Source organism: Theileria equi (assembly GCF_000342415.1).
Source record: "Theileria equi strain WA chromosome 4 map unlocalized gcontig_1105316255033, whole genome shotgun sequence".
Classification (NCBI taxonomy): Eukaryota; Apicomplexa; class Aconoidasida; order Piroplasmida; family Theileriidae; genus Theileria; species Theileria equi.
Genome location: NW_004668228.1, coordinates 507,275 through 533,617, shown reverse-complemented (window position 1 = coordinate 533,617; position 26,343 = coordinate 507,275). Strand labels below are relative to the sequence as shown.

The following is a 26,343-nucleotide window of genomic DNA, read 5'->3' as shown; positions in this document are numbered from 1 at the left end:
ATTGTCAGTATAGATGAATGGCTATAATAGAAGTCCACAAGTGGATCTATGCATACTCAATATGGCACATTCTTTAAAAACTCTAGGATATCCGTGTCTAACCCAAGGATCTCCTCTAGAACGTTTGTAGATCCACCAACCAAATCCAGTAAGACCACCAGCTCCGGCGAGAGTACCTGAGGATGATCCAAATATTACACCAAGACCAGTAGCAGTAGCGGCAGTTTCAGCAACAATAGCTTGAGGAGATTTAGGTTCTCCAGGAGGTTGAGAAGCAGAGGAAGTAGAACCAGCAACTTTAGGTTGACCTTCAGCAGGAGGATCAGCTTTAGAAGTTTCTCCACCGCCTCCTCCAGCGGGAGCAGGTCCAGGTCGAATACCTTCACCTTGAGTTTCAGTAGCTTGGAGAGATGTTTTAGTAAGTTGAGAAATTTCAGATTTAACAACATTTTGTTCTTTTTCAGAGGATTCAGAATATCGACTAACAGCTTCTTCAGCTTGAGGTAATTCATCTATTTTAGGGAGTCCTTCAGCTTTAGCATTTTTACCACTATTAGAATCACCATAAGCACTAGGTTGTTGAGTAGGAGCTACAGAAGATCCATTAACAGCCTTTAGCGCTGGTTCCGATTTAAGATTTTCGGAGCTAGAATCTTGAGCATTTTGAACAAAATTTTGTCCTTCAGGGATTTTAGGTCCAGAAGAACCAGCAGCACCAGATCCTTGAGATCCCATAACAGGAGCAAAATAACCTTTAGTAGTATGGTTTTCAGTAGGAAGAGCATCAATGGCCTTTCTGGCCAGTTCAAGAGTTGTCCTTAGAGTTTCTATACCAACTGCACTAGCCACAACTGATCCAGTTATTCCAAGGTTTACTAATGTTTTTAGACAATCTTCACCAATGTCTCCTCCAGTTTTACCGTCATTAACAACAGGAGGTTCACGTCCAGTAGCACTGGATCTACCAAAATCCTGTGGAAATGAAAGTTTAGTATATTCAGGACATTGTCCATATTTACATCCGAATGAACTTAGTTCCTTCACAAGTGCTTTAAATCTCTCGTCACTACAGCTTTTGATACCATAAGGTGTTTTAGTGGAGATGTTACCAGCAACTCTTCCCCAGGGATCAGTATCCTGAGTTCCCTTCTTATACCATCCTTTAAGGTGATCCTTTTTACCATTATATTCCAAGTAAATCAGCACTGGAGCTTCTCCTGTACAGTAGAATGCAGAAACAGTGAGTGAACCCTCTATAGGAAAGTCATTGTCCTCTAGTTTAATTCTCTTCCTAATACTATTATTGCTACCATTTGGATAGTATTTTATCTTTGCAAGCTTAACTTTACCAGCACAAGTAACATCATGTTTGAAGTAGGGAATATGAGTTGAGTTGTTAGAATGTTCTGTACAAGAAACTTCATGTGGAGTAACAGTGATCCTTTTCGCACTAGTCTCCTTGTGGTAAATGCAACAATATCTATTACCATTTCCACTACTGGTATGCTTCTTAGAACGCTCCTCAGAATTTTGAAAAGATAGATCCATGGTAACTGCATTGTTATGTTGGCAGTTAAGACCATCTAGTGTATGTTCAAGGGATTCACCTTGGAATGGTCTCTTTTCTTCTGAAGAGTCTCTGGCATGTTGAACCCAATTATTTCCTCCCTCATTTTTACTATACTTGTATTCTCCAGCTCTCACTTTCACTTCTGTGAGAAGAGGGCTATTCATGGAAGTATCTCCAGACCAATACCATACCGCAAGGTGCTCAATATCACTAGCATTGTCAAATTGTAATCGAGAATGATTTATGGTTTTACCATCATACTTAACTTCCTTAACCTTAAAAGAGCCTCCACTGGGTGACTTATGTGTGAACTTGTAGAAGCCAGAGCCTAGGGGATACTCTTCCCTACTCAGTTGAACAATTTGCCCATTTGGAGGAATGTATGTTCCGCCGTCTTCACTAAGTTTTCTCCTTATATCAATAGTAATTCCTTGTGGAGAACTTTGTAGAGCTGAAAGTGTGGGAATCTCCAATTTATCTTCTTCCTTTACTTCGTAATATTCCTCATCTCCATAACCCAGGTCATCACCTCCAAGATCATTTTTCAGACTGACATCAACAGTTTCATCATCCAAAGTGGGTACTTTTCCTGCTAGAGCACTAGTATGTTGTGTATTAGGAAGGTGATATTGATTACATGCTTCTGTATCCTCTCTAATCTTGTCCATAAGACCTTTTAATGCTACTACATCACCAGTTTTCCCCTGAAAGTCTATAGTGACATCTCTCCAGTTATCGTCAGATGTTCTTTCAAGCCATTTATCTTCTTTTATAGGTCCTACCATATGTTCAATATGTATCGCAACAGGGACTCTTTCGTTACATGTTGGAAAAAATACTATTAACTTTTCTATATTATAAAGATTTAGAACTAGATCACCAATATCCTGTTTTATAATATCGTTGTATATCGAAGATATTGTGAAAGTTTTCTCATTATCAATGGCAGAAATATGTTCATAGATTATATAGTTCGGAATTTCACTACTGACTCTCTTAGAGTATATCCTTTTGTTTGAACATTTTTCATGACAATACCTAACATCCTTCTTGGATATATCTATTTTAACAGCATGATTAATCGTGCAGCTTACTTTATCTAACCTTTTAATGAATTGTGGAATTGAATCTAATTTTTTTGGTTCAGAATAAAAGGCTTCTGAGTCTATTTTGCATATAGATTCCCATACGGTGCCTGCATGGGTTAATCTCTCAAACCAAACCGATTCCCATCTACCCCTTGGTTTAAACTCAACCATAAGAGGCTCAGACGGTCTTTTAGACCAATAATATACCCTTATTTGAGATATAGGTATGTTAGGTGGTGTAACGGTAGTATCCTCGTTGTTATATGTAGCTCTGGAAATTTTGACATTAACATTATTAATCTTGTAGTATTCTATCAAATACCTATCATCTTTACCAATTTGTCTGGAACCATTACTAGATATTACTTGTGTCCTGGAATTTAAACACTCAGAGTTACTTGCAGAAAACAATAATGGGTTCTTGATATCAAAAGGTATAGCACTGTTGTGTTGGCAGTTTTGGTGATCTAGTGCCTGTTGTTCTTCCAGACCTTCCACTTGGCTAGGACCCCAAACACTGAGTAGTTTACCGTAGTACTTTGGTTGATTACTATCATCCTGCAAACTACTCTTTTTAATTCCAAGCAGAATAGGATTGTCAGGTTCTCCATTCCAATAATAGACAGAAACTTCCGTAACAGTTTGAATTTCAGTGTCTGATCCTGGTGTTACCCCTATTTGGCCTCCACCTTTAGCTAACTCTCTCTTAAGAGTAAATGGTCCTCCACTTGAAAGACTGTGAGTATATCTGGTAAAGCCTATGTCACTGGGTAGGGCATCTTCCCTTTTTGCAACAAAAGGACCATCTTTGTAACTGCAATTACATGTTACGTTACATTTATTACTAATTCCTAATTTGAGCCATTCATTACTCATCCTTCATATTTATAGTTCCACCTCCACTTAAAGCCTTGCTACTACATGCTACATCTGGATCTATTACTTCCTCCACCTATCTACTCCTCATCCATGCATTCATCCTCCCTCTTACCACTAGCTCACCAGGTGATCACTATGGAGTACATCCTGTCATCAGTTGGCTGAATAGGTCCCTAAGAGTCTCTAGTGGAGTATGTATGTTCTAGTGTATAGGCTCCTTACAGTCGTCACAGTCATTATACTCCATAAGAGTCTCAACTTGTGTAGCATTCTGCTGTGCAGAGAGCATGTAGAACAACAAAACTTCCGTAAATCCATAACATTTAAAATTCCGCACTAGGCCATAAATTTCAACATATATAACGAATATACACAATTTAAAGTCTAATCGGTTTGTTATACTTGTTGATCTTTATACCAAAAAGCTCAAGACGTCTAGCCAATGAATTGTAAATCGATAAAACATTTTGATCAATTACGTTTGAATAGACCTTTGCAAACAACTTTTCAATAATCTTGGTGTTTATGTTCGGAATGGCTGCCTCACCAGAAGAATTGGAGAGACTATAAACATCAGAAATTATATCCGCCGCCTCCAGGTACAAACCTCCCTTTGAGGCACCCTGAATCAACGTTTCAAAAGTCTTTGCGTCAGCCTTTATACCAGCTGACTTCATGCACTTGTAGACTTCCAAAATCATCGAATAACGGCCATTGGTGATACAGGCACTCATCAAACATGTGTACACGTGTGTGTTTATGGTAAATCCATATTGCTTTGGAAGTGTATCTGCAAGCTCAAATACCTTGTCTAGCTGTCCATTCCTCCCATACATTTTAATAAGAATTGTAAGGGTGAAGTTGCTGGGAGGAATACCATACTGCTGCATTTGCTGCCACAATTTCTCACAAAGCCATAAAAGACCACTCTTTACACATCCTTCTAAAAGTGAGTTGTAAAGGATAACATCTGGCATAATGCCACGTTCATACATTATGCTCAGAAGCTGAAAAGACTTGTCCATATTAGACTGGACGCAGTAGCCCTTTATAATTGTGGAAAAGGTGATTAAATCCGGCTCAATATTGTTATTAAGCATATCCTCTAGTAAAGACGCTGCTCCATTCATGTCACCGACCCTTGCGCAAGCATCAATAATAGAGTTATACGTAACAGTATTAGCCGCTACATTCTCACTGCACATCATATTAAACATTTTCAAAGCCTTATCTAGCTGCTTGTTTTGACCGTAACCCTTAATCAAAGTGGTATACATAATCGTGTTTGGCTTAACCTTTCCTTGGCTCTTCATATCCTCAAATAAACGCACCGCATCATCAACTCTATTGTTATTCACGTATGCATCAAACATACAACCATAAGTAACTTCATTGGGTTCAAACCCACGTTTATTTACAAACTCATCCCATAATCGATTACATTCATCAATCATTCCACAGCAGCTTAAAGACTTGATTATAACACCATAGGTTTGAGCTTGGGGTTGCAGTCCCCAGAGCCTAAATTTGTTAATCAACCTCAGTAAGCGTTTGGAATTTTTCAATTTTAGACAACAATCCAATATGCACGAAAAGGCATTTTCATCAACGAGAATTGAGATCTTTTCGCAAAAAGTCAAAAAGGACTCCAGCTTGCTCCTAGAATCCAACTTGGAGGAAACTTGCTGGATCAATTGCGAAATCTCCACGTTTTGTTGGTTTAATCTTAAAAGGGGTTTTATAAACTGCATTGCAGATGTAAAGTTTCCACTTGCGAGACAGACTCTAATGATAAAACTACATAACCTTTGGTGTGTATTGAGCTCGTTGGTAGTGCTGGCTACAGGAACCAGTCCAGGAGCTGGCTCATCATCGTCTTCCTCTTCACCTATAATCCTCCTCTTCTCCATGGTATAAAAACTTGCATCCCTAGAGCCAAGCAAGAACACTTCGCAGGACTCGTGAGGCTGTGATCCTCGTAATAGCCTATTGACAACGGTGAAATTTCCCTTTAGTGAAATGGCCATTAGTATTTTCTCACATACAAGGTCGTCAATAAAGCCAAAGTAGTCACACATGTACTTCATTACACATTCAGCGGCTGCGTGATCATCCACCAAAAGACAAAGCTCAATTAATGGAGAAAATAATTCACGGTCATCAGCTGAGAGCGATTTACATATTCCAGACAAGCAGGTCAAGGTAGTGCCTAGTGACAAAATTAAGCGATTAACACCACTGCATGTCAAAAATTCGTACCCCCCAAATTCGGGCGTTTTGAAATCGTTTGGTACCACGGACTTTAGTTGTTGAAGAGCGCTAATGCAAAGCTTTGTAATAAGTGAACTAGATTCAGATATTCTCGCTGCAATGTGCAGAGAATTTATAAATGAAAAGGCGTTGAATGACTTTAGCTCCAAAAACCTGGATACAACGCTGGAATATTCAAGGGGAAATTCGAGGCAAATGAACTCCAAAAACTGACAAAGTTGCTTGTCAGATTGCAAAAGATCTAATATTGAATATGAGGATTCTAAAGAGAGCGTGAGGATAAAAAGGATGTAAAAACGAATTCTAAATTGTAACCTTGAGAAGATTGTTAACCTTAAAATTTTCTCTGCCAAAAAAATAGCATCAACGCTGGACAATCCCAACCAATTTTTAAAGCGCTCCCCAGAAACGAAATCCAACTCCACAAACAGCGAGACCAACAGAATCGCTACTTTTGTGTCTAGTGCACCTCTTATATCTTCCACAACATTTAAAAAATTGTTTGCTATACTAATCCCCTCTCTGTGAATCAGAGTGTGTAGTTCTGTGATGAAGAGGGTGTATAACTCGTCATCCTTATATCCCCAGAGAAAGAGCCGTGTAAACAAGCCCCTGGACAGTTCGACCATGTCAGATGTAACAAGGGCCAGCAGAACCTGAACAATGCTATCACTGCTTAACTTGAGACCTTTTTCCCATGATATCTGAATTAGCTTAGCAGACCAAAACAACTGGTTTCTCATTATGCAAAACTTGAGCAGCGAAGCAACAAGGGACGGAGAAAATCCTTCATAATCAGGCAAGTTAAACTCGGCTGAAAAGAGAGAGATCAACTCATCCTGAACAGTAGAGTCGCCCATGATAAAACGCTCTAACAAAGACTCGGCCCGATCGCCGAATTCAGCGCCTGCCAAATCAAACACACGATCGACTGGAGTGATCATACCGGTAATGGTAGACACTGCATCGCCACTGTTGGAAGCAACCAACTGTGTAAGCGGACTTTCTAGTGTGCATTGTGACGGTGCCTTGTACATTTCACAACCAGCAGACAAAGCTTCGGCCAACGTATCCATACCAAAAACTGAATCACAGCTGTTGAGGCACTTTAGGTCGGCTAAACTTGTTGATTGTTTGTACAGTCCGGCCGAAAATGGACCCATTGTGTCCATTATTCCCTTGTTAAAGCTTTTATCGCAAACTCCCGGATTTTTTTCGGAGGAGTTTCCTCTGAATATAACCTTTAGGCGATCGAAGACCGAGGAATCTGTGGCAGAGAAGGGTGTTCCATTGTCTAATTCGGGGGACGATAATATGGACCCATTGACTGTACTGTCATCATCACAAAGTGATACTATGCACTCCTCAAACTCTCTAATTTTGAAATCTTCATTATCATTCGAAAACGCCGAAACCACCATGGTGGTATAGAGTTCTGCGTGTACTACCTTGGTTAAAATAAAATTACTTCTTCATTAAAAAATCATGGGTGTAGTAGGCTTTTAAAGCGCAGCAATCTAAAATGTTACCAACAACCCGTTAAAACGTATCTTTCATAAGAATGTTACCGCCTATTCATAAAATGGCAAGAGTTACTTTTCAAATATATAAGCCAAAATACTGGCGTGTTCTCAGCAAATTAATCCAAATCGGGATATTAAAATGAAATAAAACCTTAAAGCCATGAAATCAGAGCTAGAGTCTGCACCTACACCGGTATTGGCAGATCTCGTTATTTGTTATTGCGTCCAACGTTTGTCTTTGGAGCGCGAGAGTTATTATAAAGTAGCCAGAGGACAATCTTTGGCGTAATAGAAGGAAAGAATAATGTCAGAAGGCGTATGACTTGAGAATGGAGCCCATGGTTAGGTAATATAGACAATCACACACTGTATCATATAAACCTCAGCTGGAATGAATAAAATAGCAAGACATGTTCGACTGATAAACGTACGAGACTACATATTCATTTGGTAGAGCACTATCAAGAGCTAAACGTTACGACACATATATATCACGGAATTCAATGTGAGAAGGGAATTTACATGTAATTCTAATGTGTATCACGTAAAACATTTGAATATACACATTAAGACACCCGGCACATGGAGAAATGGTGGCATTTACTACATGAGGCTCACAAGTTCTCCTAAACCCTAGATAAGGATTAACCCTCCAGACAGCATTTTGCACATCAAGCTCTAGCAAGTCCCCATACAATTTTACCAGCATTGTCCGGGTCTAGACACTTTTATACAGCCGAAAGGAATCATTCTGAGCCTCGGAATGGATCAGGAAGACCAGAGGCGCTCACACATCTCAACGTCGGACGAGACAACATCAGAATCACCGCCACCCACCTACACACTCCTCATCGCATTATTAAAAATCACTCGTCAAACTCCTCTAGAGAAAGTTTCGCCGACTCCCAGCATCAACGTCATGGGAAAGACACCCAACACCAATCTGTCTGGTACTCCCCGGGAGTCGCAATCTTTCGCGCAAAAACGTCAGTGTCTGCAAAGTTCCATAAAATCAAAGCCAACGGTGCCGTCGGTGCTCATTCCCGTCGTCCCAGCCCTCCTCCGGCCAGCCGCCCGCCCCTGACGCTCCTTTTCCTGTCTCCTGCGCCGTCCCTGTCCGTCTGTGTAGCCCTGACGAGTGCCAATGGACCTGAGAATGACCGACAAGTGCGCTCAGACTCAGCTCTGGGAACCCAAGGGGGCGAGTCCTCAGAGCATCCACCGGGACAGATTAAATCGCCATGTCAGATCCCAGCCAAGTCGCTGATCCTGGAGAGGAACCTGGATTGAATAAACAGGGAACCCAAACTGCCGGTAAATTTCTCACAATCGTCGTACATGTCCGTACAGAACAACTGGCCGAAGTGGTCCTCATAACGACCTCTTTTGGGGGCATAAAGCAGAAGTTTTTTAGCTCTAAGCGAGCTCAGCACTTGCTAGACTGTAAGGGCCTGGTCTACTACCATATAGACGCCAACAAGGACATTTCCAAAGCCACTGGTGTGTTGCCCGTATTCACACTTACCACCCTGCAGATTTCAAGGACATTGAGCTCTTGGACTCGTGGAAAGCCCAGAGTATCCTCAAGTTCTCCAAAAATGGCGAAGTCGGTAAGTTTCCTCGTACACATATGCGCGGAGAATACACGAATGTGCAGTCCATCTGCCTCAAGTAATCATAGACGGAATTCCAATCGGCGACGAAAAGGTTCTGCAGGACCTGGAAGATGACGGGGACTTGGGTTTGTTTCATTCCTGCGACACAAGAACTCTGCAGACTACATGATCGCCAGGCTGCTCTGTCCATCGTGTTTGTCCGACAAGACAGCGGATCTCGTCCAATGCGACAAGTGTAAAGTAGAATATCGGAACATTGTTCCCCCGGAATACGTTGGCTCCATACGGAAGCTCTGCCAGGGTGTCGCCTGCGAGTAGCATTTTCCCTACACACCTAGGGGAATACGTGACAGTAAAGGCCGAACGACTGTCTCGATAAGCAAGACAACAGGGTGCCGCGGCAGAGGTGACGGCGACGACGACATCGCTGGATGCGAGCAGGTGCCAAGAGTTTTAACCTCCATGTTCTCACTAGATATACAAACGTCCGGTGGATAATGTATTTTTAGAATGGAAAATCAGATTTAAACCGGGACACTCCCATGTAACGGTAAAGTGAGATTTAATAGGCTAGCAATGCCAAGTGAACGAATGATTCGTTCTCAGATTTAAAATTCATTCGTGAATTAAGTAAGTGATTTAATAAGCGGTGTGTTTGTAATGTCACCGGTTTGTTCTTGTTTAATTCTCCTTCTATTGGGTGAGGCCGTCTCCGTAAGGATATCGAGGAGCGGCGCGGACTCCCCTGGAGAAAAGGCTTTAATCTCCTCTGATCAGATCAAGGAAACTTTTAAACCTGACCAAGGCGCCGCCAAGGGCTTGGAAGATGCTGTACCGGAAGGAATGAGTTTGGAGAATCTGGTACAAGGAGAGCGCAAGTGTCACGTACAAGATGCCTTTTCAACGTCTCTCAAGCGCTCGATCGAAGATGGACCCTTGCACAGGCTATTCTCTGGCTCCAACAAGTTGAATGCGGGGCCAGAAAAGTCGCCTGGTTCGGTGGATGCGCATTCAGGTTTAGAAGCAAAAACAGTTTTAACATTGGATAGTCCACTCCTAAGCGAGTGTAGAGCCATGGATAAAGTCTGCAAAGTACCAACGGAATCCAAAGGTTTAAAATGCAGTAGTACAGAGTTTGCAAATTTGGCAAATACCTATCTCAAGTTCTCGCTCTGCTCAACCGAAGCTGCCCTCAACCAGCTCTATCTTGGAGGATCAGCCAGAAATGGTAACGAGTTGGGAAAGGAAAAGATGTTGAGAGGAACAGAGAATGGAAAGTTTACCTACTCCCTCTTGGATAAGCGCATAGAGTCCTTTTCCAAGGCAGCTGCTGATGAGAAGACACGGGTAATTTATGAAAAGTCTGCAAATGCACTGAAAACACTCCGCACCCTCTTTCACGATTGTGAAGAGGCTCTAGTATCTCCACAGGTTCAGCACGTATTATTCAACAGGTGGAAGATGCTCGCAAAAAGTTTGTGTTCCCTTGCTAACGGATCTGATGCACTGCTGTCATCAACATTTGTGGATCCTGGAACCCACACTGTTCGCATGGTGATTGATGCCGAAGAGTTTCTAAATGAGGCAACCAAAACATTCATTCAAGCATACAAACCGTTTGAAGCGTTGCTAAATACTCTTCAAAAGTCGTTGCTTGCCGAAATTATAAAATTGGCACAAGATGGCTACGAGAATAAAGTTTCAGTTTTAACGTCGCTCATGAATGCGAAACATGACTCTAGCGTTGACAAGAGTGCAATCGAATCCATGATTGGCCTTCCAACGTCTGGAATGCAATTTGGTCCAAATTTGATTAACCCATCACTATCAGAGTCTCTCTTGGAGATTGACGGTGACGAAAATGGTCACGCCGACAAGGTGGATGGGCATAATGCGAACGCAGTGAGCATGGGCAATAGTGATGAGAATGGTGTAGATGAACCAAAGGTTGCCCGAGAGAAAGACGAGCAAGTCCAGTCCAAGGAGAAGCTAGCTCCCATCAAGAGTCACGAGGCTGCCCCAGTCAGCATGCAGCCTAATGATCAGTCGGGAGGAAATGACAAGGATGAGCACGAAAAGAATGGAAAAGATGAGAACAAAGGGGCTACAGAAAAACACGCCACAATTTCACCGATTGTGGCAATCAAAAGTGTGCTTGTTCCCTTGGGAATCTTTAAAATCAAGCAAAATAGTCTCGAGGCAAAGCTTGACGAGGAGGCAATTGCCAATGCGGTAAAGAGCGCCCTCTTGGATATTGACAGCGAGAGAATGCTGGGCAAGTTGCTTGTGGCTCCCCAGGCTGCTCTATACTCAATTTATTCCACAATTGACCAAATGCTCCTCTCACCGGAAACAAATGATCAAATTGGGGAAATGAAGAGGGGCAAAATGGTTGAACTCAAGGGCAAGATTGTAGACGAGGTGGAAAAGTTTTCACAAACTTTTGAAGGCTTGTATGATCAGGTTAGAAGGAGTGTGGCTTCTGCACTGGAAATGGAGGAACAAGTGGATGAAGGATTCATTTTGGTCTCCAGCTCCAGCGGAGCCAAGGTGTCTGACATGGACGAATCCTGCCTCGAAAAGGGCGCACTGGCGGAAAGGAGGCTCTTGCACTTGCAAATTCACCAGGTTTGTTGAATGTGTAGCATACGAGTGAAGCGAGTATAATGTGAGCTATGGAATAGCGAGCGCCGTCGTTGGACGGAGTCCCGAAGAATGAGGGATGGTGAGCGTAGTGAGCCTGGGCTACCAGCGGGAGCTCTTCCTGCCAGTAGGATTCTCACTGTGTAAGTATGACTGTAAGGAGTACTAAAACAGGTGACCTACCGACGTCAAAGACTAGGTAGTATATCACTATGGAATGAGTGTAACGAGTGGAAGAGTGATGGCGAGTATACGTAGTATATGAGCCTGTCTACTCCACTATGGAGTCTCTGGAAGAATGGATGAGAGAATGCATCACTATGGAATGAGTGTAACGAGTGACGGAATGCTCTACTCGTACCGGCACTCCTGGCTCGGTGGTGGTTTTTGCGGTATGGAAAAGGGAGGAGCTTGGCTCAACATGGTACCTATGAAGCACTAGTGCACAGAGGCTTCTTTCAGTCGTACCGATGATTGCCCATACTGGCCTATACTCCCACTCGCTCATGCTGCCTCTGGCTCATGCCATCGACAGCATTATGCTCATCAATTCCACCACGCCATTACCATTACATTGCTCACAACCATTCGCGTATAGACATTAAATCCATAGTCGCCATCCATTCATAAAATACACCAACATGTAGAGTTCGATTCCCGTGATTGGAAATCTTGTCCATTCTGCCCTATCTGCGCTTCACATTGTATTTTAGTCTAACGACAATTTTCTCGTGCTTATACATTCTAGACACTCGTTACACATTGTATGATTGGTCTAGCATTGCCCATTTCATCGCTGCTCCGGAAGGATGCAATAGTCTGCACCAAAATTGCCAGGGGTACCAGTTGGTAGATTCGTGTGTGCTAATTTGGCTAACCACGTCTAGTATTTTGCGTTTTAATCCATAATGTGTGCCAATTCAAGGCTCTGAATGGTCGAACGAATCATCTCCGCGTTTTCGTACAAATTTCGATTCTAGACGAAACACATTCACACTTGTTGGCGTTGTATTTAAATTAAAAACACGTTTGCGCTAATGGGTATCATGTTTGAAGAGAATGACAGTCTGCTGCTCTCCAACCCGAAGCTGTTGGAGGCGCAGCCAGACTCGGCGTTTGCGAGGATTTGTAGCTTTGACGAGTCTGTTCTCTACTCGAATGGCTACTTTTCCTCCAGAAACGAGGTCATTTCGTGCTTTATCTCCATGATCAACGGGGTGGACCTCATGAGCAGTCTTCCCGTCATGTACATTTACAAGAATGATTTTAGTCTTCCACCAGGTTTGTTGAATGTGTATTATGCGGAGTATCCGACTGAAGGGAGGATAAGTCCCGAAGAATGAGCAATGGCGAACAAAGTGAGCATAATGTGAGCTATGGAATAGCGAACAGGCGACCTACCGACGTCGGAGACTAGGTAGTATATCACTATGGAATGAGTGTAACGAGTGGAAGAGTGATGCAAATTCATCCTTAGATGAATGAATTACCATTGAGATGCCAAGCATCGAGTTGTATAATGGAACAACAGCGGAATAGGAGTTCCTAACGTTTGGTATCTGGATATAGTATGGATGAGGGAGTTTATGGAGGAGTAGACAGGCTTCTATGCTCTGTCTATTCTCCACATTCTTGCGGCAGAAAGACTAGGAGTCATGGCTCGATGCCTAGCATCTCGTCATATAATGCAACAGTGGCAAGATATGGCCCTTTACACCTCTCAACTGGTCTGAGAATGAGCGAAATACCCCGAAGAATGAGGGACCCGGGCGACCTCAGGGAACCCATAGAAGCCTGGAACGGGTCCACGTTTGGATGATGTCTAAAGGGGAATGGTGGAGCTCCGTGGGAATAAATGGGTATTTTGTAGAATCGAGTATAGAAAATTCAATGGTCCACTAGCCCAGTGTGATGAGAAAAGTTGTGTTTCTCCCAAATTGTAGATGCTGAACCAATTGTGGAGACTATAGGCTAGAGATCAATGAGCAGGGATGCATGAATATTGTCTAGCAATTTTGCATGCAAAGGGATGTAACAGCTCAAGGGTGACTACGAGTTTTAGCAGATTAACGCAGTATCAACCATACCAAATGATGTTTTTATCATGACAACAACAGGAGAAATGGTAAAGGTGCACATTAAATTGATGAAAATGCTAGTGATGATAACGGGTCTAAATGGCAAGGTGTTGATCCCAACGTGGTTCCACCCTTTAAAAACCTGCAATTAGTGCCACTTATTCTCTTTCAAGGGGTAAACAACGTTGCATGCAGAACCTCTCCTTGTTTCCACGCTATTGACATTTATGAAAGGGGTCCTTGCCATTGTCCACGCAATGAATATAGGGTTAATCTCATGGAGGGTATATTATTGGTCTCGGCAGTTGATCAAATTACAAACGTATAGTATAGCGACAGCAGCCTAGGTAAATGTAGAGGGCATCATAAATTATTGAACATGCTATAGACCCTTGTCTATTGGGGATCACAAATTATGCTTACAAGACAAGTGTGTGTCAAAGTAGGATTGAGTGTTAATTGCGGTTGTAAATTTTTTGGTGAATACTCTTCATAGGGAACGTGTAAGAGTATGTAAATAGTTAAAGATGTGCCGCTTCAATAAAGATATGGTAGTGAGTTTATGAAATTCCTAGAGGTCAAGAAGTAAATTTTGTTGCAACTTATTCTAGTATATTTTGCTAATGACACAATGGATGTAGAGTATTATAAAAGAGACGATGATGCGAGTGTAAATAGTTGGGAAAAGGTTAATGGTAACTATGGTCCAGGTTATACTCCATCAGATCTGCAGAACATTCTGCAACGTGCAAAAAGGGGTGTAGATGCATGCCCAAAAGTTACCATTAAAATTGAGCAAAAAACAGGCGAAGATGGAAAGGAGAGTAGTTATAAAGATGGTAATACCTCCATCAAGGTTACGAGGAGTGAATTTGGAAGTAGCTATTATAAATATATCCATAAAATTAATGATACTCCATATTTTACTCTAAAGGATGTTACTTACAAAGATGGTCCAATTTCAGTCAAGCCAAAATTTTCTGAAACTTGCAAGGTTACCAGCGTTTCCATCTACTACTGGAAATATTCGGGTAGTGGGCAACCACTCTTGATAAAGATTGCCAAGGAAGATGGACGCGGAAAGGCCAATGAAATCTGGCACAGAAAGTTTGATTCACCTAAAAGTTTTGATTGGATTACTGTCTCTGCATCTGACGATGTCCAACTTAATGTACTCGACACTCTAAACTGTGAGTTGAATGATGTGGTAGAAATTTCTGTTGATGTGAAACCAGCGCCTGGAAATAACGAGGCTACATATTGCCATGTTGAACATGATACAAAAATAACCGTGAGAATTAATCCAGATGTAAAATTTTTTGGATTCGCTGCACATGAACATTATATGAAAAGCTCATCTAGTAGTTACAAAAAATTTCACGTTTCTGGTTTCAAGGAAGGAAATACATCCTTGGATGGAATAGATCAACTGCCGTTCCTAAATGTCGAATATGTGATAGTATTTTCATCTACATGTGACAATACATCGAATGAAAGGGCGCTTCTCATTTATGTTAGTTACGACGATCAACAAAAGGGTGAATGGTTTAACAGGAAAATACTGGAAACAGTTGGGAAGGATTGGGAAGAAGCAGTAGAGTTGCAGGATAAAAACCCACATAATCATTATGAACCTAATAATATTGAAGAGAAACTTTGGAATCTTGCAAATGCTCTTGGTATAGTTTGTAGAAACATTCCTAAATATGGACCTGAAACTGGAAAACTAGATAATGTACTTGGTGGATCAAGTGGAACAAATTCTCTGCCAGGATTAGGAGGATATGCGGATTCACATGGTTCTGCTACCTCACCTAAACTTGAGCCAGGTCAAACATCAGAGGAAGAAGATACTGGTGGACATGGCGGAGATACTGATCATTTATCTTCTGTAACAGAACATGGCCCCGTTCCTACTGTTCAATCAACTTCACACGGTGAAATAACTCCAGATCAACCAGCCAAGGTCATTTCTAATCCTACGGATAATGTCAAGACAACAGTTATAGTGGCTTCCACCCTTGTAGCTCTTGCACTGTTTGCGAGTGTAATCTACATTTCCTACAAATATGTTAATGAGTGGGGATTTAGAATTTAATGATTATATGAGTCTAGGAGTATCTTGAATATTGTGCCATTTTAGAACGATGATATGCTCTTTGATGAAAAAACCTTTTCTTCAGTCGCATACTTTGGAATACTCTTTACCCATACATACTATTCTTCATCTCCATTCATATATTCACACTCATTACACTAATTTACAGCAATGTTAATATTCATTTGCGGTCTTATAAGGTTGCCTTTAAATATAAAGATGCTATTTGCGTTCATGAGCGATTCACTGCCGATATTTGGAAGCAGAAGGAGAAGCTATCTAACAATTGGATCTCTCACTGTTTTATTTGCCATGTTGATGTTGGGTATTCCGAATGAACAAGGGATCGTTGCAACAACATCCTATTTGACGCTGTCTTATCTGGGAATGACAATGTGTAATGTAGTTGGAGAGGCGCTCGTTATAGAATCTGGGCGACATCAGTCGAACGACCAGGTCACGCGGTCCATGTCTGCTTTTTGTGCCTTTAGGAAATTGACATTTGCCGCAATACTCTATTTGGGTGCTGTCCTTATGATGGTAGTTCCAACGAGAAAGGTGTTTTTGATAGCATCAGTGTTGCCAATTATTGTCTTCATAACGACGCCCTTTATTCAAGAACGTGAGGTTGTTGTATTCCCAAGCGTTCAAAACCAATGGTCACGTCTGGTAACATTTGCATCTATGCCAGAGATTAGGAAACCTGCATTCTTTCTATTTATAACTATGCTTGCTCCATCTGCTTGGACCGCAATGTTTTATTTTATGACGGAAAAACTACATTTTGAGCCGGAACTTTTTGGAAGGTTGGCAGCCGTCCAGGCTCTGGCTGGTCTGATTGGTATATATTGTTATGCAAAGTTTTTCAGGGAGGTTAACGTACGAAAACTTTTTATTAGTGCAGCAATTCTGGTATCATTTTTCTGCCTACTAAGTATCGTATTGGTTAAAAGGTGGAATCTTGCTATGGGAATTCCAGATAGTGCGTTTGCCATAACAGATAACTCCATGTTGGAGTTTGTTAGCGAGATTTATTCAATTCCGATATTTGTCACATCCATACGTCTGTGCCCACAGGGAATTGAATCAAGCATGTATTCACTATTGTGGAGTATACAATTTGTTGGATCTAATGTTAGTACATACATTTCAGCCTTGGCAACGCATCTTTTCGGAGTGGACAAGGGAAATTTTGATGGACTTGTCCCACTCATCATATTATGTTCAGTTTTGCATTTGATCCCAATCATGTTTGTCTGGATGATTCCTGAAGGAGTACCAGGCAATACTGTTGGTGATCAATCCGAACTTGATTCATGTCTTACTCATGGTAAGTTGAATATTTAATGTAGTTGGTGGCATGGGAATAAAGTGCAGTGTATGTAGTTATAGTGTTCATCCATACTGACAATTCTGCTCACACCAGTTGAGACATTGGAAGAGGAAGAGAGAGGTACATAATGGTTAATATGCAGGGTATTTAGGAAATGATAGCTCAGCAATAATCCAGTGAAAACGCTAGATGAGTAAAACATGTCAGAGACGCTGGGCGAGCTATGATTTAACAACCGTAGATATCGGGAAGGGTCCAGGATCAGATGATGTAACTACTGACAACGGAAAGTACACATATAAAGCTTGTGCCGAAATTATTATTGATTTATCTACAAGCAAATATCCAACTGGATACACAAAATATACTCATGCACCAAGGCGAGTGGGTACTGGTTCAATAAATCCTTATATTGGTGGAATAAACCATCATGGGACGGAACAGAGGGGGTTTGGAGATCTGGACGATTGGAATTCAAGTTTGGACGTATATTATTTGGATTATGATACTAGCAGGGTCCTTCCTTTGGTAATAAAGATTACCAGATATGGGTACACAATATATACTTATACATATTTTAATAGAAAAGAGTACCTTGCAGTTTCTGATTGGAAAAGAGATACAACTATTGGAAATGATGGAGATAGTCTTACAGCAAAGCTCAAGGAAATTAGTGGATCACTTTCTGATTTGATGGTTCTTAAGATTGATCAGGTTAAAAATGGGAATTATTATTCTAATGGAGAAGATAAACCCCCAGAGGCAAATAGGGATACTCAAGTACAAGTAACACAGTCCACATATGAAACTGTTTACAATAAGCTCACTCACAAGCTTCCTGGAAAGAAGTTAAGGGTCCTTTCTACAAAAAGTGGTAGCACAAACACACCTTTTGATCTTCCTAATGTACACATTACACCATACAGTGAGGCTCATGTCTACTTCTGGACTGGGGATGCTAACCATGAGAAACCTCTACTTATTTCATTGTCATCTGAGACAAGTTCAAAGCATTATAAATATGGGAGTGGGAAATGGAAGCTTGAATCTGGAGAGATAAACGATGGTAATCTCAAACAGAATCTTGATCAAGAAAACTGTGACAGAAATGATGCTCATATTGTAAATATCAGCTACGATGGTGGTAGTGGTTACAACTGTCCCAGTTGTGGTTCTAAATGGGTCTTAGTATCCAGATATGGTACAAGGTATTCCTATTCTCATCATAATCTTGCTGGTAGCTCTATTCGTAGATTTAAGGATAGAGACAAGGATCAGGTTGGACTACCATCTCTAAAGGGTACCAGTCAAGTGTACGTTTATCAATATCCAAAAGCTTCTGGAACCCCTCTCTTGATTTATCTTCCATATTCACCCAACAAGTGGTACCAGAGAATCTCAAAAACAGGTAATGAATGGGAAAAGGTTCAAGGTGATCCTCCAAGTAGTCCTGGTGACCCTAACATTTTTAAACTTCTGAAGACTATAAATGGAGATAAGGAAGGACTTTCCGATGGAGCCATAGCAGGAATATCTGGTGGAGTACTAGGAGGTGGAGGTGTCATCGGTCTTGGAATCTGGAAAGGACATGCTCTATTTTCGCTACTAAAAACACTCTTTTAGGATACTCTCTACCCTTGCCCAAGAGACACTCCTCTCTAGACTCCTCTCTTGTTGGTATACTGGAATGTGACTCACAGCAATACTCCCTGGAACTACCATTGTCTTGCACTGCACTTTTACAGAATGGCCATTCCCATCTATTTATCTGTTCATACATGTGTACTCATCCACATTCACTATTACAGATTACACACAAGAGGACATGAAGGAATCGCCAGTAGAAACTAAAATATCGTAATATAGACCAAAAGACTCAATTCTTTGTATGTGTATATTTCTCTCAATATACTCGTTTGAATGTACCAGTGTTTTTTGCGCAACTTTTATAAAGAGAGGACAGATGTTCCATCCCGTGGTATAGTCATAGAGGTCTATTTTGGTAGAAAGAATAGCACTGTGCATGCACTGCCACTCACCATCTTACACACTAACCATAGCCATCTTGAGGCTCATATATGGTACCCCTGACAACTCCTCTGTTCCGAGTGGATGCAACGGTTCCATTCTTCCAAAAGCTCTCAGCTGTCTACAGATTCTTCTGCAGGCAACACCGGCGTCTTGCTACGGAGACTAGTTGTACATGTGCAGCCATCCTAACCACGGATCACCCAACCATAAGCAGCTCCTTTGCTATTCTACCAAGTATGAGCTCCTAGAGGCCACAGGGAAAGGGAAACCGGAACATCTACACCCAGCAGTGTGTCTGCAGGATCAACGCCTGTGGCCAATTCCTCCATACCTGTGACTCTCATAATGACAGTAAATCTCCATTATCCAAGTGTGTGACCGCAACTTTTCCATTTTGTAGAGAATGGACGACACTTTTAGGTAGCGAAGAAAATTCTCACCCAGGCTCAGTCATCCACCAATTTTCCTCAATTCCCGGGGAAAGTTCACTCTGCCTCTGGATATTGTCATAAGTAGCCAATTCCATCATTCCGGCTGCACATTATCTCAGCCTGGATTCGCAGCGTGCCAGGGCTCTGGCCACCCAACAGTGGGTCAGCTTAGTCGATAAAAATGTCAAAACTACGCAACTTGTCCAAGCTATCGATGCTTGCGGGTGGTTTGGGGGTAATTCCTTACACCTGTCTGCTAGATATTGACGGAGGTGAGCGCGCAGTCATGTTCAACAGGTTCGCTGGAGGTGTTAGTCAACATACTCTCGGGGAAGGCTCACATTTCTACCTTCCATGGTTTCAAGTACCTCATCTGTACGATATACGCGCAAAGCCAAAGGTTATAAACACGACAACCGGTACCAGGGACCTCCAGATGGTCAGCATCAGCCTCAGACTGCTCTATCGTCCATATACCGAACATCTTCCACGTCTACATCAAAAGCTTGGACCAGATTTTGATGAAAGAGTACTTCCATCCATTGGAAACGAAGTGCTAAAGGCTGTTGTAGCTCGCTACAATGCGGAATCCCTCCTCACCCAGAGGGACAAGGTCTCAAATGACATTAGAAACGCAATCACTGCACGTGCAAAGCAATTTGATATTCAATTAGATGACGTGGCCATCACGCATCTCAGCTACGGAAAGGACTTTTCAAAGGCCATTGAGGAAAAGCAAGTGGCACAACAAGAATCGGAAAGAGTAAAGTTTATCGTTGCAAAGAGTGAACAGGAAAAACTCGCTGCAATTGTCAAGGCCGAAGGAGAAGCAGAAGCGGCCAACCTCATCTCCAAAGCTATTCAGCAACACGGAACTGGAATGCTCGAAATTAGAAAGTTGGAAGCCGCCAAGGAAATTGCCGATACACTTTCAACATCCAAAAATATCGTATATGTACCAAACAACCTACAGCTCCTTATGAGCCCATCTAATCTCTAGACATTTTCTATACGTGACGTGTATTCATGCATGCTAACGTTTATGATTCTTTTTCGCTACCTCCTTACCGGGTGTCTCCTTTACAATCGGCAGGGGCAGGTCAAAGAACTTGGCAACTGTAAAATTGTTGCACGAGTGACGTACCAACGTCTGAAAGAGGAAGCTAGGCACAAGGTAGAAAAAGGCACTGGCCGGCATAAATAAGCTATACACTGTAAAAACAACAATAGCACCCCTAGATACTCCCTTTAAAATATCCTGTTTCCTTTGCTCCTTCACAAGCTCAGCATTTTTAGGGTCAATCTTGCGATTTCCTCTCATCATTTCGGCAGTTTCGTTATTCTGCTCACAGACAATCGTCATCAACATTCCAAAAATCGACGGAAGAATAAAGTATGGGTCTGGTAGTGCCAAACTGTCCAACCAAAGGGGCGACTCAAATGTAAAATTTGGGCAGTCTCTCGGGTTTATAGCAAACAACCTCAAACCTCCATACACCGAGGCGAAGATGGCACCCTGCGAAAGTGTAGCAACCACCTGTATAATAGAACCCTTTACAAACGTCTTTCTTTTCACGATTTGAAACATTCTGGACTGGAGTTCCTGTGCTGCTTTTGTGTTCCCCGTGGCATATGCCTCCTTGAACTTGTGTTTCAACTCTGTCACCTCTGGGATCAAGTAGGCGTTCATACGACGCGATCTCTCTGCTGCGATCCACAAGGGGAACATCATAATCTTGACAATCAGAGTCGCCAGCGCAATGGTTGAACACCATGGCAGATCCGTGAAGTCGTGTAGCACATGGAGAGCATCCTGAACTGAATCTACAGGCAGATACCGTTGCAAGAATGACCTTTGAGTGCCATTAACATCCGTAATGCGCGCGTAAATGTACTCGTGATAGTCACTAATCTCGTACAACTGTTCGCTGGTCAATTTATCCGCCGATTCTTCACTAGACGTTGAAAAGTTTCTTCTATAGTCGCCTATAATCCTTTTATGGCCATAAATGTTTCCGTTTTCCGCTCTAAAGGTGGGTAAAGACGCCAAACTGTCAAATGTGTAGCGAAAAACTTTGTCTACATTTGCGATTCTGCGATTGATGAGCCTATGGATGCCATTGCTACACATTTTTCATCTTTACCGTTTATTGGTGATTTATGAATGGCACCATCAGCCCTGGAAACCGGCCCACGTCAGTTGATGTGTATGATGCGGCCGGGACATAAACGATGCTCTCAACTGTGCGTAGCTTCGACCTCGTGTTACTGGAAGAGGGAGAAGAGTACGTCTCCGATGCTGCCTGTAACGCGCTGAGCACATTTCCGTCTCAAGTATCGCAGTCCGGTTGGACAAAGTTTGTGGAATCGACTTCCGATGCCCAGAACCCCTCACGTAAGTTTTCTTCTAGCACACATTTGACAAACTCCGACAGTACATCGCAAGGGACGTATCAGAATTGGTACAAAGTCACTCATATTCGAACCTGACCTCATCGACATGCCCATTCTGAAGCTTCAGTTCCAACACATTAACAAGATATGCGAGTCATTCCAAGATTCCTGCGGAGTATTCGTCTCGTGCAAACAAGTCACGTCGATACCGACTGCAATATACAACGGGAAGTCGCGCTTTATATCACCTTACAGCGTCTACGTTGCAAAGAATGATGGCTCTGCCTCACCAAAGGCTGATGGAGAAGCGAATATTCTAAAGTGTCTGCCGAGTTTTTGCTTCATCTTCATATTTTCAACCGTTGACATACAAAAACAACTGCTGAAAAAGTTCAAGAAACTCCTGGAACTATCGCAAACTAATGGAGAATATCATGACACGATTCCAAAAACTGGATTCTCATACACATTGATCCCCTCTAGGGAAAAACTCCTGCTTGGTGGACCAGCAGCTTTGCACGGCTCCGAACCCATTTACTGCTGGAGACTAAAACGCATGGTACGCCACGGAGGATTCACTGCATTGACTGATTCTGCTCTCTACTTCCAGCCAAGTCCAAACTTTTCTCGAAAGCTATGCAAGAGAATGGCTCTGGACCGGATCCTACACATTTTCAAAAGAGATACTGGTTTAACAATGACTGGCGAATGCTCTACTGCACTGGAAGTTGTTTCATTGCCTGAAGATTTGAGCGATTCCTGTGAAAAGGTCTTCCGCAAACAGTATCGGTGTATATATCTAGAGTTTAAAAGGGAAAGTGATCGCGAAAGTCTTGTTGCAATACTAAGGACTTTGGTACCCAGAGCTTTTCATGCAATAGAATCAAAACAGTTTCGTCAAGAAATGACACAGCTCTGGAGGCTCGGAGTATTGCCTAATTTTCAGTATTTGGATTTTTTAAACTGTGTTGCTGGACGTTCCAGGTATGATATATCGCATTACCCAGTATTTCCCTGGGTTATATCGGATTACAAGAGTTCATACCTCAACTTGATGGATCCTAAAACGTTTAGGGATTTATCAAAACCAATGGGTGCATTGAATGACGAGAGGCTCGCCTTGTTAAAGCAAAGAATGAAGGGCATAAAAGTTTCTGAAGATATTCCTGTTGCTAAAAAGACTGCGGATAAACACCGTTGTGATCTGGAAGGATATATTTGTGACGACTGTCTGCAGGAGCTATGGGACGAAGGATTCTACCTTTATGGTTCACACTACTCCACACCTGCGCTTATCGTATTCTTCCTTATCAGACTTCTTCCGGAATGTCAATTACGTCTATATGGCGGAAGATTTGACGCTGCAGCTCGCACGTTTAGAAATGTACGAGAAACCTTTGAGAGTTTGTTGTCTTTCTAATTACACATTTTCTACAGACACTTACGGAGGACATTCATCATTTTTCGAGCTAATCCCAGAGTTTTATGAATCTTGTGAGGGCTTTTTGCGAAATTCTCTAAATATAACAACGCAAGATGGCAGGCTAGGTGATGTGGAACTTCCCCAGTGGGCTCACAATTCACCGTCGCTATTTTTGAAACTTATGCGATCTGCTCTCGAAAGTGAACACGTATCGCGCAATTTACCCGGTTGGATTGATTTGATATTCGGTTACAAACAGGCGGGTCCAAAGTCTGTGTCTAGCGATAATGCATTCCATCCCCTCACATACCTACCATCGATTCACGCTGGTAAACTTAAACCGTCTGCAGCTGTTGCAAGTCTATTGCGTACAATGGAACCACAGGCTGTTTCCGTCCAAGTCAGGGAATTTGGCCAATCTCCCATCATTCTTTTCGACACACCGCATCCCAGAAGGTACCTCGTCTGTGTGTGATAAAACATTTATAGGTTGGTCTACCCAAAGTGGGTACCTGAAAGCGATGCATACGCAAGTGCTCCCTGGTTTATATATTTAGAAAAACATTCGGAACTATTTGGGAAATCGGCTTCTGGTCAAAGTGAGGGATTTAGGTTCAACAGAACAATAGTGCCAAGCAGTGGAACAGGACATTTGAAGCAGGTTGCTGAGCTTAGTACTTCCAATGGGATAAATGTTGTAAAAATGGATGATTTGAACCATAGAATAAACTTTGTGGGTTTTGCTGATGCAGATGTTTCATACTATCTTGCAAATGACGGAAATCTCATTCTACAACACCATGGTGAAAATACTTCTGTACTTCGAAAGACGGTGCCAATTGAGCGAAATTCACTAACATGCGCAGTAACATCAGGGGATTTATTATGCATTTGCTCAAAAAGCGGAAACGTGACTCTCTGCCGATGGAGAGAGATTGTCAAGGACGCCTTTCCCATTTCCTATGAACAAGAACCTTTTTTACATCCAGTTGGTAGAGACGTTGGAAAACATTTTTTCAGATTGGTAAGTCATGTCATCCCATACACATTCTCATTCAGGAGGTTCATAATGATAGCATAACATGCGCAGACTATGACAATGGTGTCTTGACAACTGGTGGAATGGACGAAACGATTAACCGGTATGAAATCACAAACTGCGATGCCCGCATGGTTGGTGTGTTTGATGAACAAAATGGACCGCTTGCCGCGTTATCCTGCAAGTCTGGACTCCTTCTATCTGCAAGCATGGGAGGAAGTCTAACTCTTTGGGATATTAGGACGCCACAAACACCAATATGGATCCACGAAGCATGTAGCACAAGCAGACAACACTCACAAATACTAAGTTGCTGCATTAGTAATCACTATCTACAAATCGTATCTCGCTCTGAATCACCGGTCATGTTCTGGGACATACGAATGCTCAACTCTCTAAACTCAACTGCTGGATTCACGAAACAGCTTGAAACACCTTCAATGTCCGTACTTGGATGTCATTGTGATCCTGGAGACTGTGTAGCACTCGTAGGAACTGTGAACAATGAACCAACCCTTTCAATATACGATCTGCATACGCGCAAGAATGCATCCAATATATCACTCTCAAACATCAAGCATCCTACACTATTTCAAGTCAACCCATTCTCAAGTCACAGCAACTCACTTGAAGCTATTGTCGCAAATACACTCGGAGAATCACTCCTTCTTTCATCCACAAAGTCTATTGTGTAGATGTAATTTTTTACCAATATAGTATCTAGTGTGTATTGTACAATTAAAAATATTCTACAACTGGTTGGTGGTCATCAGTAACGGCTTCAATGAGGCTGCAGTAAAAAATGGCATAATACAGCTCCTTTCGGTATACCACAATTAAAAAAACCAACACAGCCAACATCACCCTTATAGGATACAACATAATCTGACGTTTTCGCTTATCGCGAAACCTCTGGATAATCAAGATTGCCTGAGCATAATAGTCGAGTCCATGTAGCAATGCTACAATTTCATTCCTCTCTAAAACCTGAGGAGTATCCTTTGAAAACGCTCTAATTGCAATTTGAAGCGCAGTAAGTTTTATTTTACCGTGTAAACGACATTTCTCACAGTCCACACATTCTACAATTTTTGTTACCTTGGCAAACTTTTCCAAAATCAGCGGATGATTTAAGCACTGAATCTTGTTTGAATTACAACAAACACCGCTAGAAGTATCCTCGCTTTCTACAGAAAAATCCTGACACGATATAAAGCGAGCGTTTAGAAACTCGTACAGGGCTTTTTGTAATTCCAAGTGTGGGCTCTCTGAGCAGCAGTTTTTTGCGAACCCTGCGATAACCGGGAAAAGTCTACATGTTGCCGTCAACAATGTTTGAAAGGTATAGTATAAATTATCCAGACGGTCTTGGTGATTTCCAAGCTTGCTATTGAAAAAATCCTCATTAGAATGGTATCTTGGTAAGTCCGTCTGTAACTCATACGCTTCAACTGGATTTATACATTCATAATTCCATGCTGCTGTTGCTGATATGCACGATTGCATACCAGATAACAACTTGTGCAAGTGACCACTCTGCTTACATGGTACATCCGATGAATCTTCCTCAGACTGCGAATCCTCATCCTTCATCATTTTCCTAAAAATTAACATGTAACATGTGTGTGTTGTATAGAATGTATACGGTATGTATGTGACCAAGAGAATGTGAGAATAGCTAGGGAAGTCTTGTTAGTGGTAGTATTTGTACTTGGCGCTCATAAAGTAATTTAATTCCAGGAATGACCCTTATATCATTGTATACATCCAAAAAATAATGTGCAAGTCTTGGGAAGTTTCTGGCAGAACAAAGTAATGTTCACATGCGAGTTGTTAGGAGCCGTAGCTTCCATCTACCAAATCCTAAAGTGCCTCTTATTCCAGTTCCAAAAGATGCTCCAACTATTTTACTAGCATTAGTTCTTC

At 41.9% G+C, this 26,343-nt stretch overlaps 12 protein-coding genes across 12 annotated transcripts; 8 read left to right on the top strand and 4 right to left on the bottom strand.

Annotated features, from left to right (window-relative positions):
• Positions 1 to 21: 21 nt before the first annotated feature.
• On the bottom strand, positions 22 to 3,534 carry BEWA_014080 (hypothetical protein; the record flags this gene model as incomplete). Its single annotated transcript, XM_004832244.1, has 1 exon — positions 22 to 3,534. The coding sequence occupies one exon, from the start codon at positions 3,532 to 3,534 to the stop codon at positions 22 to 24; it is 3,513 nt and encodes a 1,170-aa protein (XP_004832301.1).
• A 380-nt stretch (positions 3,535 to 3,914) lies between these two features.
• Positions 3,915 to 7,229, bottom strand: BEWA_014070 (pentatricopeptide repeat domain containing protein; the record flags this gene model as incomplete). Its single annotated transcript, XM_004832243.1, has 1 exon — positions 3,915 to 7,229. The coding sequence occupies one exon, from the start codon at positions 7,227 to 7,229 to the stop codon at positions 3,915 to 3,917; it is 3,315 nt and encodes a 1,104-aa protein (XP_004832300.1).
• Positions 7,230 to 8,553: 1,324 nt separating this feature from the next.
• Positions 8,554 to 9,403, top strand: BEWA_014060 (conserved hypothetical protein). The gene is made up of 5 exons (XM_004832242.1): positions 8,554 to 8,645; positions 8,682 to 8,831; positions 8,867 to 8,941; positions 8,989 to 9,072; positions 9,108 to 9,403. The coding sequence occupies exons 1-5, from the start codon at positions 8,573 to 8,575 to the stop codon at positions 9,263 to 9,265; spliced, it is 540 nt and encodes a 179-aa protein (XP_004832299.1). The 5' UTR covers positions 8,554 to 8,572; the 3' UTR covers positions 9,266 to 9,403.
• Positions 9,404 to 9,607: 204 nt separating this feature from the next.
• On the top strand, positions 9,608 to 11,584 carry BEWA_014050 (signal peptide containing protein; the record flags this gene model as incomplete). Its single annotated transcript, XM_004832241.1, has 1 exon — positions 9,608 to 11,584. One exon carries the CDS (start codon positions 9,608 to 9,610, stop codon positions 11,582 to 11,584), a length of 1,977 nt encoding a protein of 658 aa, XP_004832298.1.
• Positions 11,585 to 12,627: 1,043 nt separating this feature from the next.
• Positions 12,628 to 12,933, top strand: BEWA_014040 (conserved hypothetical protein; the record flags this gene model as incomplete). Its single annotated transcript, XM_004832240.1, has 1 exon — positions 12,628 to 12,933. The coding sequence occupies one exon, from the start codon at positions 12,628 to 12,630 to the stop codon at positions 12,931 to 12,933; it is 306 nt and encodes a 101-aa protein (XP_004832297.1).
• Positions 12,934 to 14,299: 1,366 nt separating this feature from the next.
• On the top strand, positions 14,300 to 15,766 carry BEWA_014030 (hypothetical protein; the record flags this gene model as incomplete). The annotated part of the gene is made up of 1 exon (XM_004832239.1): positions 14,300 to 15,766. The coding sequence occupies one exon, from the start codon at positions 14,300 to 14,302 to the stop codon at positions 15,764 to 15,766; it is 1,467 nt and encodes a 488-aa protein (XP_004832296.1).
• A 171-nt stretch (positions 15,767 to 15,937) lies between these two features.
• On the top strand, positions 15,938 to 17,113 carry BEWA_014020 (BT1 folate/biopterin transporter family protein; the record flags this gene model as incomplete). Its single annotated transcript, XM_004832238.1, has 1 exon — positions 15,938 to 17,113. One exon carries the CDS (start codon positions 15,938 to 15,940, stop codon positions 17,111 to 17,113), a length of 1,176 nt encoding a protein of 391 aa, XP_004832295.1.
• A 175-nt stretch (positions 17,114 to 17,288) lies between these two features.
• BEWA_014010 (hypothetical protein) lies at positions 17,289 to 18,722 on the top strand (the record flags this gene model as incomplete). Its single annotated transcript, XM_004832237.1, has 1 exon — positions 17,289 to 18,722. The coding sequence occupies one exon, from the start codon at positions 17,289 to 17,291 to the stop codon at positions 18,720 to 18,722; it is 1,434 nt and encodes a 477-aa protein (XP_004832294.1).
• A 1,009-nt stretch (positions 18,723 to 19,731) lies between these two features.
• On the top strand, positions 19,732 to 20,567 carry BEWA_014000 (prohibitin, putative). The gene has a single exon (XM_004832236.1). The coding sequence runs from the start codon at positions 19,743 to 19,745 to the stop codon at positions 20,559 to 20,561; it is 819 nt and encodes a 272-aa protein (XP_004832293.1). The 5' UTR covers positions 19,732 to 19,742; the 3' UTR covers positions 20,562 to 20,567.
• A 27-nt stretch (positions 20,568 to 20,594) lies between these two features.
• BEWA_013990 (hypothetical protein) lies at positions 20,595 to 21,733 on the bottom strand (the record flags this gene model as incomplete). The annotated part of the gene is made up of 1 exon (XM_004832235.1): positions 20,595 to 21,733. The coding sequence occupies exon 1, from the start codon at positions 21,690 to 21,692 to the stop codon at positions 20,595 to 20,597; it is 1,098 nt and encodes a 365-aa protein (XP_004832292.1). The 5' UTR covers positions 21,693 to 21,733.
• A 60-nt stretch (positions 21,734 to 21,793) lies between these two features.
• Positions 21,794 to 25,112, top strand: BEWA_013980 (conserved hypothetical protein; the record flags this gene model as incomplete). Its single annotated transcript, XM_004832234.1, has 5 exons — positions 21,794 to 21,956; positions 21,997 to 23,358; positions 23,393 to 23,834; positions 23,868 to 24,402; positions 24,438 to 25,112. 5 exons carry the CDS (start codon positions 21,794 to 21,796, stop codon positions 25,110 to 25,112), a joined length of 3,177 nt encoding a protein of 1,058 aa, XP_004832291.1.
• Positions 25,113 to 25,155: 43 nt separating this feature from the next.
• BEWA_013970 (hypothetical protein) lies at positions 25,156 to 26,013 on the bottom strand (the record flags this gene model as incomplete). The annotated part of the gene is made up of 1 exon (XM_004832233.1): positions 25,156 to 26,013. One exon carries the CDS (start codon positions 26,011 to 26,013, stop codon positions 25,156 to 25,158), a length of 858 nt encoding a protein of 285 aa, XP_004832290.1.
• Between the last annotated feature and the right edge of the window lie 330 nt (positions 26,014 to 26,343).

Bases quoted from the DNA above. Each gene is read 5' to 3' on its own strand.
- BEWA_014060 (XM_004832242.1), top strand. From the start codon at position 8,573: ATGTCAGATCCCAGCCAAGTCGCTGATCCTGGAGAGGAACCTGGATTG. The intron at 8,832-8,866 runs GTGTGTTGCCCG...ACCACCCTGCAG, and splicing joins GGACATTTCCAAAGCCACTG to ATTTCAAGGACATTGAGCTC. The intron at 9,073-9,107 runs GTTTGTTTCATT...AGAACTCTGCAG, and splicing joins GGAAGATGACGGGGACTTGG to ACTACATGATCGCCAGGCTG.
- BEWA_014000 (XM_004832236.1), top strand. From the start codon at position 19,743: ATGTCAAAACTACGCAACTTGTCCAAGCTATCGATGCTTGCGGGTGGT.